The sequence below is a fragment of the Chaetura pelagica genome, unplaced genomic scaffold (assembly GCF_000747805.2).
Source record: "Chaetura pelagica isolate M959 unplaced genomic scaffold, ChaPel_1.0 scaffold80, whole genome shotgun sequence".
Lineage (NCBI taxonomy): Eukaryota > Metazoa > Chordata > Aves > Apodiformes > Apodidae > Chaetura > Chaetura pelagica.
This window is the reverse complement of record NW_009951946.1, coordinates 888203-911001: the sequence shown is the minus strand read 5'-3', so window position 1 is coordinate 911001 and position 22799 is coordinate 888203. Positions and strand designations below refer to the sequence as shown.

The window sequence follows — 22799 nt, the reverse complement described above, 5'->3', positions numbered from 1 at the left end:
GGGTTTAGCCATCATTAGTTATTTAGACACTGCAGACTCCTCCTTTCCAGCCAACGTCAGTTGTCTTATTTGTTCTACTGGTTTTGTCTCATTTTTTTCCTATTGATGAGATACTTTACAGGCTATCTTGTAGCAAGAACAGAATATAGAGATGTGTAGCTAAAATACAGATGTTAATTTCAATATAGGCATAGCTTTGAGAAAAGGCAAAACAAGTGACTTGTGCACTTATTGGTAATGACATATGTGTACACAATGTGCTTTCTTGTAAACAGGCTTTATTAAAAACAGTAATTTCTGTTACTTCGCTAAACTGGTATTTTTATGGTCTTGTATTTGATAATTTCAAGTTTTTAAGTATGTTAAGGAAGAACACTACAATATTCACTGCTTGTACACTATAAGTAAAATATGCTACAGTGAGGGGGAATTAGGCTTTTTGTAGTATCATCAAATTACCCCTAGCTGTAAAACTGGAAGATGTAATGCTGACTGCCCTTGACAGAGACAGTTTATAAAGATTATATTCACCTCTGCAGCAACCTATCATATGTGAAGCTGATTTCTTACTAGTCATCCCTCATGAAAAGATGACTTCTAGTGTAGACTAGAGTGATACTGGAAATCTCTAGTATCTTCCTGCAGGCAGTTAAGATGAGAAAATGCCAGAAATCTGTACCATATAGACAATCAGAAGCTGTAACTTTCTTCCTCTCCCCACCCCCCGTTTGAAAAAAAACAACCCTGTGTCATATTTGGGGAATCTGTAATTATAATAATTTAGCTTTATCCAGCTGCATCTTTTAGCTCGGTAGAAAACTTGATAGAGAGCCGGTAATCAACTGAGATTGGACATTCAGTGTGTTTGCAATATTTTTATTCATTATTTGTTAGGATTTAATCTGTTACTTCTTATAAAAGCTGGAAGACTATATATTTATCAGAACATTCCATGCAAGAAGATTGCAGAAAAGCTGAACTGTGGAAAGGAAGGTGTAGAATAAAGATAAAATCTCTAAGCAGCTCTTACTATCTTTCCAGCATCTAGAAGATACGTATCCATGCATGCATATAGCTTTATCCTAAGTAAATAAAGTTCAGAAAAAATAGATTAATTTGGCCTTTTGTTCTCTAGGGAAACAGTGCAAAAATGAACATAAATTCTGCTCCCAGTGGTAATGTAAAATGTAACCATTTTTAATAGGTTTTCATTTGTTGATATCCCAGGTGATATCCTGTACTGTGACTTAGGAAATACATAATTTTCCTTACAATTTGCTAAAATCCATACTTGTTGTGTAAGCAGGCTCATTCTAAGTCTTTCTGGGAAACAAGTCTCTAAATATAGTATCACTGGCAAGGAATGGAAAGCATTTGTTGACTGACAAGGTATTTAAGCTTTTTTAAAATCTCTGTGGCTGCGTTTCCTATTCAAAAGCCTATTTCTATGTGACTCTTTAGAATCATCCTTAGAAAAGTACAGAAGGTAGTAAGTGCTGGCTAATAAAATTAGCATTGTGCTCATAGTTTTTATAAGGCTATACTGCAGTTAAAAATGTCCTTGAAGTAGTCATGGTGTGGAGTAAGGACTGACTCGATACGTATCCTCTTAAAAGGAACCAGTTTATCTGTTCTTTGTTGTGGCTTTTTACTGTTAACCTTTCAACAGATTTAACTTTTTCAGAGTTCATAGTGGAAAATATCTAGCTGTGTAGTAGTAAGGCTTTATGTTTTATGTATTGTTTTCTTTTTGTCAAACTTTATTCAGTTTGATAATACATGAGGATGAAAGTAAGAGTGACATTGTGTGCCAGAATTATGCAGTTTTCTGTGTTTATTTTCAGTGATTATTTTTTTTTAAATAGATTATGGAGAATACTTGATCCTGTACAGTAATATATTTTTATTTGTACCTGGGTTGAGTGTTTCTGGTAAATTGCTGTATCTGTTGTTTTTGGTTTTTTTTACAGAATGGACAGCAAATTGTGGATGAACCTATGGGAGAAGAGGATATCAACCCACAAAATGTGAGTGAAAGATGGCTGGAATAAAGATAGTACAGTATTGTAGCACACTGATATAATTTAATTTGCAGTTTGCCAGTGAAGTTTTGTTGTTCACGTTTACTTGTCATGAGGTGCATTCTAGGATCATGGTATTTTTGAGAGATTCTTTTTCACTGACTTTCTGTTTTGGTAACCTGTTTGTTTTGATAAAGTTTTATGCTTTCACTAGTGTTAAGTTGTGGCTATTAGAGCATTTCTGAATAGGAAGGGAGGTTGAGCTTCTTTTTTTTTTATCTTAGCAAAGCTGAAAAACATGTAGTTGATTTTACTGTCCTGTTTTCTTAGTGCCAGTAAGCAAAGCAAGCACTTCCATTGGTTTCTGTTAGTCTCATCAGTGCATAGGTGAAAATATTTTGAGTTCTAGAGTATGTATTATTGATAGTTGTTGTCGTGTCACAAAGGATCCTCTCGTGGTTAAATTCCACACAGGTTCGGTTGCAGACACATTTGTGCTTACTGCATGAAATACAATTCAGCATGGTAGTGTACACCATAGCTTTTCCTTTTCTAGTTTGATATAGAAGGTGTAACAGTGGCTATCACATTTGTTTTTTCATGTTGTCATAAGATTTATTGGCAGTATCTGCTTGTGCCCTTTTGCTGTTACCACTGGTCATTTCATATTTTCCTAACTGACCTGTGTAAAACTAGATTATTTGCATAATGAATCTTAATTAGCCTGGAAGTTTCTTGCTATTCTCTTTCTTCATAGAACCAAGAAACCAAGATACAAAATTTCCCTGGGCTTCTGGTTGAAAAGTTTAGATGAGTCGTGTTGGAGCACATTCAAGAATAGCAAAGCTAGTCTATTGAGGCCCAGGGGTTTCTGAAGTCTTTTCTCTGTTGATATGGATTCCAGCTTTCTTCTTGTGATGCTAATTTGGTTTCTGTTCATTGGTTCAGAGCTGGCAAAGCTAAGGGCTTCAGAAATGTTTGTGTGGAGACATGGAAGATGATAGCTGTAGGTACCAATTTAGATGGTGACTTAAGACTCCTTCCCTGCCTCAGGTAAAATGCTGAATGCTGAAGCATACTTAGTGAAATTTTCATAGTGATGGAATAGCCAAAGGCAGAGGCTGAAATGCTAATTTAGATCTGGAGTATTTGCTGTAAGTTAGATCTGGACATTAAGCATTAGATAGCTCTGAACTAATGCATTGTGAAGCAGGCATAGGAGTAGGGTGATGACTCTGAAGTTAAACCAGCAAGTGAATACAAAATCCCAGGTATCTCTTTTCTTCCTTCCCTGTAACTTTTAGAGATTACAGGTAGCTGAAATAAAAAAAATAATAATAAACAAAATAAAAATTAAAAAGCTCAAAACCAAACACATACCTCATATTCTTTTCTGCTTTCAGTAGTGTTTCAGGTGAAGACCAAGAGTAAGGAAGACTGTGAAACTGTGATTTCCATTGATCTTGTTATTGGATGTATTAATCAAAGGGATGCTTAGCCTAGACTTCTTGAAAAGAGAGGTTGCTGCTAAATAGAAGATCACAGTCAGGAAGGTTTATTAAGGTTTCTTATCTTCATGTCAAACTTGCAATTTACAAAATTTCATAATGTGAAAATACTAGTGAGTTCAGGTTTCTCATTGGAATGCTTGTGACTTTTTCTGAGGCGTGAAGGCAGCTGTAGTTTTGTGTTAGAGTTAGCTGACTATTTAGCCTGGATAAACAGCCTTACCAATAAACCACAATTTTTGGAACTCTACATTTGGTAGGATTTCAGGGTTCATGTGCTGGTACTGTGAAGACTTCAGCTGGAGAATTAGGTGGTCAGAGCTGTTTCCATCTGTGCAGCATGGTTATAATTTTAACACCATAGCAGTTTGTCTGCTGAAGTTGTGGACAGAGGCAGGTTAGATAATGAGTGAAGCTGCCTTTTCTGTGGTTGTCTTCAGACATACCAGTAATAGATGTAGTTCTTATGCTGATACGAAAATTAGCAGATTAAAAGCATGCACTATATAACAACTTTTGATTTCTTTTCATACCATGCAAGGCTCCGCAGTCTTTAACACAGGGTGAAGAAGCAAGGCAAGTGCTGACTCAAAAGTAGTGCAGTGTTAGAGTAAGAAAGGAACAACATTCGTGTAGTTAGAAGGCAACACCAGAAGGAAATAATTTGATTCAATATTCTGTATGACAGACTACAGTGCTTGCTTGAATTCTTGTTTGAATGAAAATATTTGGTTTTGGGAACATGAGTTTTGGTTGTTCTGTTAATTTATTCTGACTAATGCTATAGCTTGATAACTAAGTCCTTGTTTTGAGTCTTCGCCTTCTTCCTATCAGCTTTTTCTGTTGTTTGTTTGTGTTTATCTGCTAAAAATATATTATTTATCCTGTTGGTTTACATGATAAAGTTTTGGTAGCAAGGGGAATGGCTTCTGGGAGAAGAGGTTGGGGACTGCCCCATCATGCCAGACAGAGCCCATTCTTGCTGGCTTCAAAATGGTCCCCCACAGGCCAAAGCAGAGGCTGTCAACAAGGAGGACCAGTGAGAGAGTGGGTGGCTGACTTTCTGGCAGCCAGCCAAGGTTGAACCCACCTTAACGATCAAATTCCTTCTAAGATTTCATAACAGCAGGTTTACTTACAGTTGTTTTCCTGTACTTTCTTCAGATATTTCTGAAATTCTTCTTTGGGAGCAATATCATAGAATCATTTAAGTTAGAAAATACCCTAGAGATCAGAGTCCAGTGGTAAACCCAGCACTGCTAAGTCTGCCACTAAGCCTTGTTCATAAGCACCACATCTACATGTCTTAAGTACCTCCAGGGTCGGTGACTCCACAACTTCCCTGTGCAGCCTGTTCCAGTGCCTGACAAACTTTTTGGTAAATAAATTTTTCCTAATATCCAATATGTCCAAAGACAAAATGTTTTGGTAGGTGTGTAAGATATGCAAGTTCAGGATAAAGAGTTGCCATAATTCCATGGAGATAGAAGGTGAAAACTTGAAATACTGCATCCTTTTGCTGTGTTAAGTGTTTGTATAGTATGCTGATAATACAAATCACATAAGAAATTTAAAATAAATATTAAAAGCCTAGCTGTTATCTACATAGGAAGTCTCTCTAATATTCAGCTTATCAAAAGTTAAATTTCATTTTGTTGTATCTCTCTTATTTTGGTTGGAAGTAAAGTTATTTGACAGGAGAGTCTGAGTTGCATAGTCTTGATTCAAATTTGGTAGTTGAAGAGAAACAGGAGCGATAATGCTATATGTCTGTTCCTGAGGAATCCAAGATGCTATATGGTTCAAAGTCTTGCTCTTCTTGAAAGAGGAATCATTCAGTATTATAGTTTTATTGCAATCAATATACTGGTTGTATCTAGCTTTATAACTTACTGTGAACATTTTTTATCTGATGACCTGAGTCTAGCAGGAAATGTAAGAACAAGTAAACAATTGGCTGAAGCTTGACCTAGTATGAAAGCTTAAGTGAACATTACTGAAAGAGAATAAAGCTATTTAAAGCCTTTTAATTGCTTTCTCACTCTTGTGCTAACATTACTTTTTGTATCTGTGTCCATAGAGATTGAGTAAAATAACTGAGCAAATTAATAGTTTTGAACTCGTAGAATCATGATGCATGGTCTACTACTAGTTAAAGCTAAACAGACACTAAAGTTGGTCCAGCAAGTACCTTCCCATTTTGTGTTTATGTGAAGAGCATATCATAAGTGCTATGTTCTTTGTTCTGTTATCTGGATTCAACTTATCTGTTAAAGCACTTAGTACAAAACCTGTATTATCATTGCACTCTACTAGCTTAAGCATAATTAGATAGATAGATATACACACACCAAAAAAAAATCCAAGAATTCCAAGAATTTGTGAAAAGTTGTTTGCAATGAATTTTTGAAACACTGCTCAGCCTGGTGTGGGGGTGCAGTGAGGTGTCAAGGACAGAAAGATCACTCACCAGTTTACAGTCATGGGTAAAACAGCCCACCCATCGCTCAGGTAATAATACTAAAACCAGAGTAATTTGGGGTAATCTCCACCATCCATGAAAGTAACAAAAGATGAGTGTTAAAAGGAAGAAAATTGGGGGGAAGGGGGATGAAGCATAATTAAACTGACAATTGGTTAGATTTTGAAACATTAGAGAGATGCCTTAACAGATTTTTAGTTTTGCCTCAATTTTTAATCTTATAGCATTTCACAGGTTGAAGCAGTATTTCAGAACTGTTCCAAAATGCTGTTGGATATTGTCTTTGGGTGCTCAGTAACAGTTCCAATTACAAGAATAACCACGTGTTAACATGACAGCGAATGTATTTCTGATTATAGTTTTGAAATGTTTGTTTTCCTTTTGCTGGTATAACCTTCACATTTCAAATTTGTGTGTGTATTTCAGTATTTTGAAGTAAATTTCTTACAGTAAAGTTGGAATTCATAAGTAGTCATAGACCAACCACTGAATTTGGGATTTCTCATTTTTACAGACTGACAATTTAGCTGAAGCAGATACTTTGATGGCATATCAGTAATAAAGCACTGGCAATTTAGTATTTTGTTAGTTTTACTGAGAGATGAGGTATACAGTAGTTATTCTTTCACATAGCTTACACATTCTTGGATGTGTAATTATTGTCTGTTCATATGGAAATCAAACTGACGAAGCTTTCTTTACAGCCACAGCGATGCAGTTGTTTGAAACCATAATATTACGTGATTCAGTATAACACCATGTTCTTGGTTATGAAGTAAGTTGTAGATTCTGTTAAAGCCAGCTGATAACCTGGCCATTTAATGAAACAGTGTCCACTGAGTGGTGGAGTGAAGAAAGCAATCTGGGTTACAAATACTAAACTCAGACTTGAAGGTTATCCATAATTCTTACATTCCTTCTAATGTATTTTACTAAATATACTCATATATATACACATATATAGTTCTATTTTACAATCACATAACTTGATTCTTGAACAAATAAGTTTCCCAAGCAAACCATTTATGTCTGTAAAGCTTGAATCCGGTTATTCCCTTCTCCATAGCCAGATTATAATTTGTAAAAGGCAGAAATTAGTTCTTTAGTTTACAAAGACTGTACTATGCTGCAACCTGCATGGATTTTGCTAGAATCTTAGTGTAAGTGCATGCATCCTCCTTGTGTAAGAACGAGTTTAGCAGTCCTTCGGGAAAGAAGCTAGAACATGCTTGTAGAGAGTGCAAAAGCTTTTAGTCTGAGATGCTAACTCTTCAATACCAAGCAAGACCTTGAATATTTTTCTTCCCCCCAAGATGATGTCAGTTGTTGATGAAAGGTCACAGTAAAACTTTTTCATTGATGTCTTCTAACGGATCTTTCAAACTGGCTTATTTCGCACTTAGTGTCTTAGGTGCAGCATGCTTTCTGGATCTTGGTCAGAAAATTGAGTAATTTGACAGGGCAGGCAACATTAGGAGTCAAGCTGCTTGTTACATGAAAACAGATGGCAGCCCTGAAAAGCCTGTAAACTAGCAGATGGAAACTGCCACACCCTCTGATTCACAGATTATTGCTGCTTTGACTATAGAAACATATTGTGAAGAGAAGTATATTATTAAGCTTCTGAAAATTCAAAAAAGTAGCTCACTTTTCCTCAAATGTTGACCTTCCTCAAATGAGAGCTCTTCATTCATTATGTGTACACTGTCTTTGTTTTATCCACCTAATTGAAGGCAATCTGTACTACAGAGTCTTGCTTGCCTAGCAGCATGAAGACTTAATTTGCATTATTACACTTCTCTGAAAGTATAGGAAGAATGTCAATCTACTAATGGACTCCACTTAGATTAAATGCGTCAACTTTTTTCTGATTATGTGTAAAACTGAGCATCCCACTGTGGCATGCACATTTTTTTCAGCAAAACTCTGGATTCCCACATGTTCTGCACTGCTCTGAATGTTTCTCCAGCATCTTGCAGTTCTCTTGCTCTCTGTGTAGGCTGTGAGCCCTATTATCTTGAATGTCTCGACAGCAAGTCTTCATGACATTTTGTCTTCATTTCTGTAAATTCAGAGCATCCAGTTTTAAAGAAGAGGAGGGCAAGATTGTAGATGAACTCATTTTATATTCCTGTACCGGAGGAGGAACCGCATTGTGCAAGCAGAATTCTGCAGTTGTCAGAACTGTCACTGAAAGGCACTTCAGTTTTGTTTTGGAGACAGTTGTGCTTGTGATAAACATGTATAATACAAATTCTTATCAAAGACTTCAAGGTAAGGGGAACAATTTGCTAGAGCAATTTGTCCTTGTTATCACAGTCTTCCCTGTTGGGGACTGCTGCCCTCTAACCTGTCTCCTTCCATACGAAGGAATATTTAAAAGGGCAAGCTCTCAGAGATTCTCAAAATGAATTATGTAGCATATATCGTAATGGTTCTGGTTGGCTGGTAGTGCTCTTTGGGAACCGTGCAGGCTTTATTCTCCCAGAACAGAAGAAATTTCTTCCACCTGCTGCAGACCCATGCCAGTTATAGGAGAACTATTGTTTTGAAGTAACCCCTCTGACCCCTGAGCACTGTGCTTTGTACTTCACTGAGAGGTCACATAAAAGGTTTGGGAGAGCAGTAGTCAGTAGTTGTAGGAATTATGCAGTTGAAATGCTTTATTCCTGCTATCCTTAGAAGATACAGCTTATCTGTAACAGAATACACTCTTTAAAAGAGAAGAAAATGTTTATTTACTCACAATGTCTTTTCAGCTGTAAAGAACATTGTAGTTAGTGCAGGTCTTAGCAATTCCTCTCAATTTCTGCTTGTCGCTCTCCTTGCTCCCATAGAGTTTGATGTAGTGATTTGGACGTTCCTGACTGCTCTTCTTTTAGTGCATTTGTACATGTTCTTGACAAAGTAATGCAGAGACACCTTGAATGGTTTCCCGTTTGTTTATTTAATTTTTTTAAAGTCTTCAAAGTGTGAACCACTATTGCTGCTAAACTGCAATTCATGAGATATTTCAGTTTTGAGGGGTAGTAGCTGGAGGTTTAAAACAATTGAAGAGAGGAAAGGTTTGAGTATTTTTATACTATTTATGGAATATTTTAAATTTTAGTGTTGCAGTAACCTCCCTGTGCTGAAGAAGCTTTGTTTATCCCGAAGCAAATAGTGAATAATTTTTCATGCTGTTGTAGTAGAGGCTGTTTCTTTCAAAAATGCTGTAGCACACTGAACTGTAAACATTGGAATTGAGGACTCAAGGTGTAGTAGTAGTTACTGAATACCTGTGTAATTATAATAATAACTGTGTGAATTCAGTACATAGAGTTTGAAAGATTTTGCCTGTGGGCTTGTGATAAAGCAGTCTTTATTTTATCCCTGCATTTGGGCAAGAGGGCCTTCACTCACACCGAGAAGACATATAATCCAGGTTTTAAAGGCAAAGATAGAAACTGGTATTTTAGACGCCTAGGATGACACAGAGATGGAAGCAACATGTTCTGTCACTGAAAATAAATGTATCACTGGCTTTGTCTTCTGAAGAGGAATTAAAATTTTTAAAAATTGCAGTGGTACAGAGCTCTGTTAAAATCCTATCAAGCAAGGTAATTCGGAACATTTCTTTTTGACATCTTAAGCAGGAAGAAAGACAGTATTTTGCTGTATGTTTCCTTTAGTATAAGGTCACTAAATGGAATCACCTGGATCTGTTTATAGCTCAGTACTTACGTATGCCTTTGCCTAAATGTTGTTAATTTATTGCTTGAAGAAAAAGTCTTGCTCCATATTCAAGTGGAGTAGGCACTGTGCAATTCAGTGTTTTTAATAAATATCAAAAAAGCTAAAGATACTGTCAATATTCAGAACAATAACTTCAGCACTAAATATAGAGATCAAATTAAGAACTTAATCTCTAGCTGTTAGAAGTAATTAAATTGAATTCTGGTTTTTAGAAACTAAATTTAAAGTTGTTTTTAAACATTGAAAGAAAACTTAGGTATTTTTATTACTTTCAAAAATTTTGCACTCTCTACAGAGTAATATAATATATAATATAATATTGCTTTTAAGTCAGAGCTGTGCAATCCAGTTCAAATAATTTCTGCAGTCTGTCTTGGCCCAACCTCTATAACATCTGTGTAGCATTTTCTTTGTGCAGGATTTCAAAGGGCTACGCACAAGGTCTCTTTGGTCCTCTAACAATTCTAGTAAATAAAGATAGTCATTAAGCATAAGCATAGTGTATTCTCTACATTCAAGACTAAAAAGTAGTTATACATGATAATTTAAAATATTTTTAAATTAACTTAAAATTCATGAAAACACAATTACCACATGCAGAATTTAAAACAGTTGCTATTCTGATTAACTAGTGAAATGTGGCATAGTGACATGATTTCTGAAATAGATGTTGATCTTTTTTGTTCTTTTGTGGGAAGCAGGAATAAATAACATCTGCAGCAGCATATTGCTATCAGGCAATCAGTTTAAGTTTCCTTTGCTGATCTCTACAGCATCAGCAACATGAGTACCACTGCTGCCCGGTTTTCCTTTACCTTGGGGGGCAGGGGCAGGGGCAGTGGTTGAAGAATTTTTAAAATGCAATGTCTGCCTGGCTTAGCTTTTTTTGCTTTGTTTTTAGTTTAACACACACACGCCCCGTTTCTCTCTCCCCACCCCCCAGCTGTGTCTGACTTGCCTGACAGGAAATTTTCTAATTGCCGGAACAGCTGGTCACAGCAAAAACGACAGGGCTGGTGTTCTGTGCTAGACTTATGACCGCTCAGTCAGAAAATCTAAACATCATGATTTCTTAGTCATGTTTAAGTTTCTGGCTCTACGTGTTCGATCTATCCGGGTGAGCTTAGTTTCTTATTTAAAAGAATAAGGGAGAAATGGGGTAATTTTATTAAGCTTCTAATTTCAAATCAGTTTTAGTTTTTTCTCTGCTTTGGGATCAGTGTTGTTTGTATACAAAGCCTTTTGTATTTTCTTCAAAAAAGAAAAGTTTGTGGTGTGCTCATATTGTGTAGAAGTTTCTAAGATACCTGTTGATAATTTAGCCTTATTGGGAAATTTTTACCTGTATTTACCTGTAAATACTGTACACATTACCTTCTATTTTTCCTCCAGGAATGTCTGAGCTTAGATGTACATTAAGTTTTGTCAGTTTAGTTTTATCAAAAATGCTTGTATTTTTCAAGGTGGTATTTAGTTGTTATTTTAATAGTTAAATTTGCATGTAACTGTGAAATATGTTTTAGTGTGGAGTGACAGTTAAAATAACTCAGGCTTATTAATATCTTAAATTTACTTCTGAAAACTATTCAGAGTAGTGACACACTTGTTTACGTTGCAGTTAATGTTATGGTTATTTCCACTTTTAAATTATAATTTAGTCATAGCAGACATTTAATTTGTATGATTTGTTTTGTTGTTGAGCATCTATTTAAACATTAAAGACTTCTTTTAAGTAGTGAAAAGTCTCTAGTGGATAACTATATTATCCCAAGCACTGTTTCTGAACTGTGTAACAATACATGTAAACATGCAATGTGGTAGAACATTTTATCCTTGAATCTCAAATAACTTTTCATGTTTCTCCTATGTCTGCAAATACTTTTCAGTGGGAAAAACCAAACCTTTTTGCCTACTGTCTTAAGTGAAGCAGGTCTACTAATTTGTAAATTAAAGGAATAGCAATTTAACATCTGCTAGCCTACGTACTGGTTTAACCTTACAATATGTGTTAGAAAATGAAATTTAATTTGCTTGTCATAACTGAGACACTAAAAGAACACATGCATATAAAACATTACCTCAATAAAACAGGAATCATTGCCATCTTAGATTAGTGCTGAATATGCTCATGGAGCATTTTATATAATTGAATGGGTTTTTTTGCTTTGATTTTGTTTGGTTTTTATCATGGTTCTCCGAAATGTTAGCATTCGCAAAATTGGGACAAAACTTATCAAAGTTACAGGGAAATGAAAGTTATACCTAGTGAGTGGTTTGTTTTTTTTTCTAGTGCTGACATGCACATTTTAGTTCATAACAAAAGAGAATTGCATTACAAAACTGCTTTTGGTGACCAACACTGAGCTTTTAAAATGCTTACAGGAATTCCTCAGCTTTACCTGCTAAACAACCTACTGCTCACAGTTCCTTTGGGAAGAAGGGAGGAATTCTGGACTTTATATTTTAATTCTGAGGAGGGAAGGCATCTTCAGAATTACCCTCCCAGCCTGGCCAGTCATGTTTATGCACAGTGCTTCATCTGTTCTTTAAGTTGTTACTCTGGGACAGTACTCGTTCTTCAAACTCCTATCTTGCTTCATCTATAACATCAAAAGTGTGGGGGGAGTTCAGTCTCAGTAACCAGGTCTGCAGTCTTCATTATTTGAGTGAGTTAGTTACCTAGAACAAATGTGGGCACAGACATGCTTCTAAAGCTCAGAACTGTTGTAGTATAAAGCCAGCAATGGAAAACAGTAGAAAGTGTAGAAAGTAGGGAAAAAATACATAAATACAGCGATTTTTCTTTATTATCTGTGTGCATTGTTTTTCCTCTTAGACTTAAAAATTTAACAATAAAAATACCACCAAACCCTGAAACTGAACAATTACAAGTAGACTTTGCTTTTAGGAAATCTTATTTTCTGTCAGGTGAAACAATAGTTACCATCTGCCACAAGTAATTTGGTGTCAGCTGAAAGTGTAGGTTTTCCCATCTTTTAAAAAGAAGCAAAGACATAAATTATGAAAACCTTTATTTCTGACTTTAAATACCCCCATTAATTAGAACTCTCTTCTATTCTTGTTTTTCTTCAGTACTAGTGTAGGACAGACAACATACACAGAATATCCTTCAGTCAGCTTGACTTAATTTTATGCATGGCAATGCTTTGCTTTTCATTACATTAGAATAATTACTACTTCAAAAGCATGCTGCTTTTTAGAACAATTGTTTGTGTACAAGCATTTAAGTAATCATTAGTTCTATTAAGTGACTCAAATTTAGTATTAGTCACAAATATAAAGCATGCTTTTTATTCCATAGTCTAGTTCACTAACATTGCTTTCCAAACTAGTGGGAGATAGTGGAATGCTTGTTGGACATTGAATTTATTTTTTTTGAAAGGCAGTTTTGAATTTAAAAGTAGAAGTATGTATGAATGTATATAGGATGTGTTTGAGATTTTCTAAAAATACGTAGACAGGGGCACTCATCACATTTTTAATTCCCTAAAGTTAATGAAGTTAATATAGTTAATAACTCCCTTTAACTTAATAATGATTTCCATAAGCCCTAGTACAGAAGGTAAAAATAATTGGCTTTCAATTTGTTGACTCTCCTTTACTTCAAAAACCATAGCTCATGTGGGTTTTATTTCTTCAGGTAATAACTGAAAATTCATCCTACATTCGTAACAAGTTCATAACATAAAAATGCATCTAGGAGACTTCCTGTCTCAAGGGAGGGGAGGAAAAGGAAATCATGTATATGAGCTGGGGAACTGTGCCAACATTGAGTCATCCTTTTAAAATCACATGATATCCAATAAGCTTACTGTCCTTACAGGACATAACTGCTTTATGTAACTTCAGCACCAATGCTCAGTATCACAGTCAGTATTTCAGAAATGGTTTCTGTTTGATTACAGGAATCAACATTATTGTGACTGTGACAGGCAGAAAAATATTTTGCCATGTACAACAATGTTCAGCTGAGCCTTCGTAAGTACAATGAAGGCTAACAAAGTAGTAAAAGGTAACTTGCAGTCGTGGTTGGAGTAGTGTCAAGTAAATTGCTGGGTCATCCATTTTTCTGTTTTCAACCTTATCTTCATTTGTACTGTATGTACATGTGCCTCAAGAATGTGCATTTGTCTAGAAGAAGCAAAAAGAGATTTAAAAGAGATTGAGAGGGGTGAAAACAAAGTTGCTACTTGGAAAAATCTCTGTAGTTACATACCTGACAAATGAAAACTGATGAAAGCAGTATTTCTTCTGTGGCTTAAGGTTAAAGTGGAAAATAAGATTGCAGTTAGCTCTTTATTAATTGGATTTGCTTTTTTTTTTTTTTTTAATTATATGGCCAATAATATAAACTGATGCAGCGCTGAGTTTGTCAAATAAAATTCATTAAGTGCATCTGGACAGTATTACAGGGAAGTATTGGTAACTTATGTCTTAGGAAAAAAAAATCTTGCACAATTTGGGGGAGTGACTTTACTCTGGCAGGCAGTGACTGTGAAAGGACTAGCAACACCACTGAACAGTCAGCTAATACAGTGCAATGGTTGGGGCCTTAGCAGCTGCTGTCTCTATGGCTCAAGGCAGGAAGATTGTGGCTAGGGGTAGTGCTGGAGCTATTGCTCCATGTGCAGCAGCAAATCAGGCCATTGTTACCGCATCTTGGAGGGATGCAAGGGCTTCCAAAATAACATTAAAATCAAGTATTAAACATGAAAAAAAATATTTGGAAAAGACTTTGCAAGACTAGCAGCTGGAAGGTCACTTTATTGTAAAAAGTCTGAACAAAACTCACCTTAAGGGTAAAATGAAGTCGTAATTAAGTCTGTAAATCGCTGTACGTAGAAAGTGCTTCTGATTGTACCTTCTTAACTCTACTAAGAACAGTATAGAATTAACAGATAAAGATGAAACCTGGGTAATGTTGGAACCAGGAATTTTGGTATTTAAGTTAATTTCTCCAATAGTTACTTAACCTGGCTTAGATGTTAGAACATATTTTCACAGAATCACAGAATGATAGGAATTGGAAGGGACCTCTGGAGATCATCTAGTCCAACCCCTCTTAATTATTCATTGAGATTAAAGTTTGTTAACCTGTTCATCATACCTTAAGTCAAAGTCTTAATAACCCCATTTTAACAGTTTTTGGTAAGCATGTCAACAATACTTGCTGTCCAGGAAGAACTATTTTTGAATACAGGAGCTGTCTGAGGTTTTTGGTTGTGCCAGATGTACCTCCCACTGGGTTTTGATGAACTCAAGTATATATAGTCATGTCTGTCCTAGTCATTTGTGCTTCTTAGTAGGAAAGCACAATTTATTTAGAAGTCCTTCTGAGGGGCAAGTAGCTTCTCAATCCCAAAAGCAAATATATTGTGGACTATTTTCATGTCCAGAAATTGTGTCATAAATTTCAGAGGTTTTGTTTTATTCAAAAGGAGTGTGAGGGTTAATGTTTTATCCTTGTTCCTTTTTTAATGTGAATTATTTCATAACTTCCATCTGTTCTAGTTGCAGAATGGGTTATTATGTGGCCTTTTACTTTATCTCACTGTGAATCCTTTTATTTGGATGTTATGGGTTTGATGTTGTATTTCTTGACATATTTCATATAGCGAGCAAGTGAGCAGAGGGATAGTTCTTTGGTCAGTGCTTAGTTGTCTGCCAGCTGAAATGCACTGCACTTCTAAGGAAATTTTCACCTACGTCTAGGCAGTGTTCGTCTTGTGGAAAAGTGAGCATGCAGCCTTGTTTTGCAGTCACTTATGTCCCTTTTGTTAACGGAATACGGATGTTTTGTGTTATCTTTAATATCCTCTTCCTGATGCAAAGGACTTGAGGTAATACAGTTATTCATCACATATTTCATGCTGCAAGAACTTCTGGGGTCTTCTAAATCCGGACGGGAACTTTTTTATAAAAAGCATTTTCTCAGAGTCTGACTCTGAATTTCTTAGATGCTTCCTGGTGAAATTTGGGTATGACAATGGAGCCATGTATTTTGTTTAGCTTTTAACTTGCTCTGACTCCCTTTTTCATCATCAAATAAGAACACCCATTTTCCACAGTAATAGACATCAGGGTCATAAAAAACATAATGCTAATCCATTTGAAGTGTTTTAGCCTGTTAAAAATAAATGGCAAGTTCTTCCAAAAAGTCTAATTTATAGGTCTTCATGGCATGTACTGCACATACTTAACTTTGCTCTTGATGTTAAAAAAATAAACTGGCTGCCGTTGTTACTCTGTGCATAGTTAACAATAAATTAATTTAAAAAAACACTACACCTTCTCAGCCCCCTCCAATTCCCAGTCTTGTTTATTTGTTAGCAATCTTACCTTTGGGTAACTTTATAGATTTCATCTGATGTCAGTTTGATTTTACTGAAACTGACAGCAGAGATGATGCAATCAGTCTTTCTGTTTGGGCTGGGTCTAGTTTACTTTGAGTCACATTCTATTTGACCTGAATGCCTTTGTCCTAAGCTGTAAATGTTTCCCTGTACTTTTTACTTACCTTTTCAATTTTATGTTACTTCATGACTTTACACTGGTTAGATGTCATCTCTGTGTAGGAACAATTTAAATATACCATTCCATTATTATTGCTGCAAAACATTATATTTTTTAGATTACTGTTTCATTTTTGTCCCAGTGTTTTGGGATTTCTTTTTTGAACACTTGTCATTATGCATGTTGACAATGTGCTTCTGCGTTTATCCAGGAACCTGAAACTGAGAATATTGGATGCAGCAGGACCCCTATGGTGTTTAGATGTGCTAATGTTCCTTACTCCAGACAGCTTTCTTCTTCCTGATACAAGTGCATAAATCTGCCCCAGTGCCATCTATTTAGATGTTTCAGAGCTTTTTTTCCTGTGTATTATTGTGTCAGAGTCTTTAGTTGAGTGTTCCTCTGTGCATTTCATACAAAATTTGTGGACTAAGAATATTTTTTTAAGAGCTGTTTAAATTCTGATGAGTGCTTACTGTGTTTTCTAAAAGAATATATCTCATACAGCACTTGGAATATTTAGTTGTTTTAAGTGCATGTCTGACAACCCCCTCTTAAAGCATCTACAGAAGGTTTCAGCTCAGACTCCGTAATTCTCTCACAGACCCTTTTCCTTGTTTTTCCTTTCATACTACTGTCACATTACCCTCAGGAATTGGAAGTTGGAAGTAAAAGGGCTGTAACATCTTTTTGCTGCTGGATTCATGATGAGAAAATAAAATCAATCTATAAAAATATTGGAATTATTTGGAGTAATAAGAGAAGTGGAAATTACCAGCCTGCAAGAACAATAAGGATGGTATTGTGAGCGATACTGACAGCTCTCCTGGCAGTTCAGGGCCCAGTTTGCTGCACCTAGACCATCTTATCAGTTGTCCCTAGAACATAATGCTCAGAAAAGGGTATGCAGGTAAACTCCTGTGTAAAGCAAGCAGAGTTTTATGCCATCCGGCTAATCCATGGGCCACTTCTTTGCACATAACTGTTTTTAGATCTCCTACTGAAATTTCATAAATCTGAAGGATAAATTACAGGCAATTTATGTAAAGATCAACTCAAATTTTTCTCTTTGCTTTTCTGGGTGTTTTCATTGCTACTGAGAAATAGCTATCTAGTAAGGCTCTTCTGCTTCCACTTCCTTTAGGATTTCAAGTCCAGTTTCCTTTATCTGGTAGCTTCCTGTAATAAGATCTCCGAAACAAATACAAGTAGCTTATGTTGTAGCAGAGTTATGAAAAGTGAACATAAAAGAAATACACATAAATTTAATTACTAGGAAAAAAAGTGAATATTTAGTGTTTATCAAGTACCTAAAATGCAGAATTCTTTCATCAGCATGATTAGGCTATTATTTTTATAACCTAATAGTAATTAAACAAGTTTTCACTGCTTACCTAGGAGGTGGGGTATAATTTATTTTTTTCCTGACAGACATGTTTCCTATTCTAATTTGCAGCTGATTGCTAAATGAGAGAAATTAGTCACCCTTGGTGCTGCTGAATACCTTCTTTTATTTACCTTTTTTAATTGGATTTATCTGTGGAATCTAGTCCATTCAGTGTTCTTTCCTATATATATATACATTCATATGGGTAGACATACACTGTGAGGTACATTACTGAGAGCTCACTTATACTCAGATATTTACTGACCAGAACAGTTCTGGCTGGTGAACTGTATCAGTACAGGAAGTTATTCTGAAGTAGTGGTGTTTTAAATTCATACCCAAACTTGTTTGTCACTCACTTCCCTTCTAGGCGAGTGTTGATTTAACACTCTGCTACTATTAAGGAAATGTTAAGGAAACTCAGAGTAATGTTACCTTCTGCTTGTTTCCTTGTATTCTATATTTAGTTTCATGATGACGGAAGCTTGTTGCAACCACTTTAAGTTGACTAACAGAGCCTTTTATTTTTTTGTGTGTAAATGTGGCTTTCTGTAACATTCTGGTGTGAAGGAGGCCTTAAGAGAGAACTGTGTGGCTAGAAAAAGAAATTTATGTCTTGAGCCTTCTGTTCAAACATTGCTGCAGTATAAGGCTTGAGAAGAGGGAGCTTTGCAAGCTTATAATTAACTGAAATAAAAAAGCAGGCAGTAGAGTGTAGTTATAGCAGGAAAGAAGATCTCACCAATGCAGCAGCCACATCACTGGTGAGTGTCTGCAGTGGTGTGAAAGTTGTCAGGGAGTGGAAGAACAGAGAGGAGGACCGATCTTTCAGCACCCTATGTGTCATCTCATTTAATTTGAATTCATCACATGGGACAAATGTTTTTTTTCCAAATATCAGTCTATGATCAGAGGCAGAGCTGAAGACAAATTCAGTACCAGGCTGAATGGCTGGCTTCTCTTCTAGCTTACTGTAAGACAGCTTCTATCAACTAATTTAATTACTGAATTGGCTGAGAAAGACAGATCTTCTTACAGTGTGAAAGGCTTGTATTTTTATTCCAGAAGATAATGGGTACAGTAAGGTTTGAGTACTTCTGCATATAATTTGCCTTTCTATAAAAGGCTCAGCTTTTGTGTTTTTAACTGCATTTGCAAAATACTTTGTAGGTTAAAATAACAAACATTCAGTAATTATGTCAGAAAAGGAAACTACAAATTTGAGGGCAACTGTTCATCATAAATCTTGCTCCCAAACATGTCATGGACAAGCAGCTAAAGTATGATATGGTCTGAGTTCCATTTCACTTAAAACAGAATTTTATTAGGTCTTACAAGGACTGAGAAGTATCTGAACCCTGAGAAACTGCAAAGGCTGGAAATACTCTCTTTGTATCAGGAATGTTAAGGTGGTGGTTTGGGTTTTGGTCTGTTTGTTGTTTTGTTTTAGAAGGTGCCCAAAATAAGCACTGGGAAGTCAATTGCATAATAATTGCATTACATTTAAAATAATTTTTTATTCTGTATAGAGAACAAGTTAATATCTTTTCTTTTTCATTTCTTGTTTTTGTTACTTCTCCAATGTCTTTAAATCAATGTGTCTGCCTGATTGGTTTCTGCCCCTTAATCTGGGTAGATAACAAATATTTGAGAAAGCTCTGTTTCACATATCATTTACTTTTCCAAGATTGCTAGAGAGCTAATAGATAAAACAGTTGAGCTGAAATGGATTTAAGCGTCTGGAGAAATGTGTACTTGGCAATCTGTTTTACAGTGCTGTTCCTTCCCTGGGATTCTCTATGGTTGCAGTGGGTAGGTTTTAGTAGTATGTAATCCAACTGATGATATACTAATTTAAAAGATGTAAATGCAAATGCCCATGAGCAAGTAACAGACTTGGCAAGTAGATGGAATCAATACAACTTTCAAACGCTTGTAAAGATTTAGCCTTGAGTTAATTATGGTAGCATTTTCTCTTGAAAGGAAAAAGGAAGTTAGGTTTACTAGGAGATGAAGCACCATGCATAACACGCACATGCATGCAAAATTTTGGCTGTCTTACAATGAAAACTGGCATCTATAATCATTGGTCATCTTAATTTTAGAACACCTGAGACAAGTCCAAGTTCTTCATATTAAATTTTTTTTTCCCCTTTTTTATTTAAAAAGTTGCCTGTTGCTGTGCATTATTGTACATTGTGGGTTTTTATATATGTACACACTTGTCTCGCATGTGCTCAGGATTTATTATTTGTACTTTGTTTCCAACTTTGTTTGAAAAAAGAATCTTTTGAAAGAGGTTGTTTTAGAGCTCAGAGACATATATGGACAACTGAAATGGCCAGATACAAAAGCAATAATTCATGCACATAGTTTTTGCTGAATACTTGGAAAATACACAAATTAGTGCCAAGAAGCACAGCTTTGGAATGCTACATCTACTTTGCTATCACTAGAACTGATTAGTGTACATTTTGGTGCATATAGGTAAGGGGAAAGTCTGGAGCAAGAAAGACATACCCTTGGTGGATAAGGGCCAGGTTAGAGAGTACTTAAGGAAGCTGGATGTCCACAGGCCCTAATAGGATGCACATAAGTCCAGAGCAACCTCACAGATGTCATTGGGAAGCCACTCTTTATTATCTTCAGTGATCACAGTGACTGAAAGAGGTGCTTGAGAACTGAAGGAAAGCAAATCTCACGTCTGTCTTCAGAAAGGACAAGGAAGACCCAGGGAACTACATGGTCAGTCACACCTTGATCCCTGGGAAGGTGTTGGAACAACTAGTCCTGGAAAATATTTTCACATCCATGGACAAAAAATGTGACTGGATTCACAAAGATGAAATCACTTTTGACCGACCTAAGGGGAGGGTGTACAGAGGATGGAGCTGCCTCTTTACATCAGTGCCCAGTGGCAGAACCTGAAGCAAGGGGCACAAACTGAACAATGGAAGCTTCCTCTGAACATCCAAAACTACTTTTCACTCTTTGGGCAACTGAGCCCTGTCACAAGCTGCTCAGGTAGTCTGTGGAGTCTCCATTCTTGGAGATACTCAGATGAAGCCTGGATGTGGTTCTGAGCTGTAGGTGGCCCTGCTTGAGCAGGGTTGGACCAGATGACTTCCAGAGGTGCCTTCCAACCTCAGCCAGTCTGTGAATCTGTTAAATATATCTGAGACTTTCACATTAAAAAGAGGAAAAGTATTCTCTGATTTATTTTATTCACTATAGCCCATAGATGGAATAGGAAGAGAAGGCACAAAAACATATAAATTGTAGTTTGTTTATTTGTGTTATGTAAGTTAACTTACAGTCAGTGCAGTTTAGGTTGAATTGCACATAATGCCTAGATAGTTCTTCAGATGACATTGATAAGAATGCACGTTTTTTACTTACTTTTGAACAGTTGTTGGTAAGTTCTGAAAATCTTTCCTTGTGTGGCAAGGAGTGTTGCTTTCTAAGGGATTTTCAAATTCTGTGCAAAAAATACTGAATTAAATACAGAGCACAAAAAGTCTAGAAGATCCACTTTAGAGCTTTCTGGTGAGTGGTTTTTCACAGAAGGAGGAATGCCTAAGAGTGTCAGCTTTTATAGGTTAGACTCTTCTTGAGAAGAGAGACAATTATATTTGAGAATTTTCTCAGTGGCAGGTAGAGAGTTTATTGCTGATCAAGTGGGGGTGGAGAATGTGCTGCTTTGCAGGGAAAATGTCTTGGATTTTACACTGTCTTATAAAGGTGAGCATTAGCATTGATGCAGCATAGTGGTCCTCATTCAAGTGTTTAAAAGGAGGGCTTTCCTAAGAGATCTGGTCTGTTTGATGCACTATAGATGTGCTTTAATAGGGCTAAATATTGTTTTCCGTTAATGGATTGTGAGCCTGGAATAGAGATTATAAACCAAAAAAATAAAGGCCTAAGCACAAAAAGCTTGGGAATCATTGACTTCTTAATGTGTGGATTCTGATTCATCCCAAAACATTTAAGCCACATAGTTATGGAACTAATATTGTCTTTTGTAACTGATACATATTTGTGTGTGTTTCAATTATGCAAATAGTGTTGCTCAGTGTTTTTTAGCTACATCTGGGAGTGTGTAGTTCATTGAATTGGGTAGCATTGGTATTTTTCAACATATTGTGAATTTATAAGCATTTCAGGAAAATGCACCAGTAACATAAACTTACTCCACTCTTCTCTCTGTCAGGAAGAAGGAAATATCAAAGAAATTGCAATAACTCACCATGTAAAGGAAGGACATGAAAAAGCAGACCCTTCACAATTTGAACTTCTGAAAGTACTAGGACAAGGATCCTTTGGAAAGGTTGGTGACTGAACTCTTGTGGAACCAATTATTCAGGAATATAGCACTGAATAATACTAGGAGTGAAATATTTAGAACAACAACAGTCTTGCATTACAGCAACATTGCAAGTGAAAATTCCTTTCTTATTAGTGCTAACCAGCCCCTGTAATTGTGGCAGATCTTTTTAAAGCAGTAAGTACTTTTCTGCTTTGTGTGATATGTAGATCTCTTAGATCCTTTGAAAAATGAGGTTAATATTAAATTGGGTATTCAATGTTACAGAAAAATGACATTCCACTTTAACTACTCTTCTGTGTTTGAGGGAGTGAGGGTTGAAAAAAAGTTTCTCTGAGTATTCCTGGTTGGTAACTTGCTAATGACAGGTTATCACCAGTACAGAAGCTATTTGCACCATTTGTTTTTGTAGCAGATTGTAATTTTAAAGAAAAGATTTTAAGCAATAATGGCTGATGAAGTAGATCCAATATACCCTGGTGATGTTTACGCTAGGCATTGCCTGTCATAATTTAGTCAAGACACACCATGCCTTGATAGTTACTGAAAAATCTGTAAAGGCTCCAATGTTGTTGGCATTTGCTGAGTATTGTCCACATGGAAGTAGCACTAGATGTACGTGATTCATATTTTCAGTTGTCCAAATCCAACTTGGAAGCAAAATATTAACTTCAGGTGGCAAGACAGATCATTGAGATAAAATGGAATATGCAATTTAAGACAACAGAGCCTTTACATGCATTTTCAGCCTTAATTGCAGTCCTGAATATGATGTTAAGATCTGGCATATAATGCCAAATTCATCTTG

The 22799-nt window shown here is 36.0% G+C and overlaps 1 protein-coding gene across 1 annotated transcript in view; it reads left to right on the top strand.

Moving 5' to 3' along the window:
• The first annotated feature begins 1976 nt into the window (after positions 1 to 1976).
• The window catches only part of RPS6KA3 (ribosomal protein S6 kinase, 90kDa, polypeptide 3), a 57504-nt gene continuing 36681 nt past the window's right edge, over positions 1977 to 22799 (top strand). The window contains exons 1-2 of the mRNA XM_009997176.1: positions 1977 to 2027; positions 21878 to 21994. Coding sequence (XP_009995478.1) covers positions 1998 to 2027; positions 21878 to 21994 — 147 coding nt within the window. The 5' untranslated portion in view covers positions 1977 to 1997. The remainder of the gene's footprint in view (positions 2028 to 21877; positions 21995 to 22799) is intronic.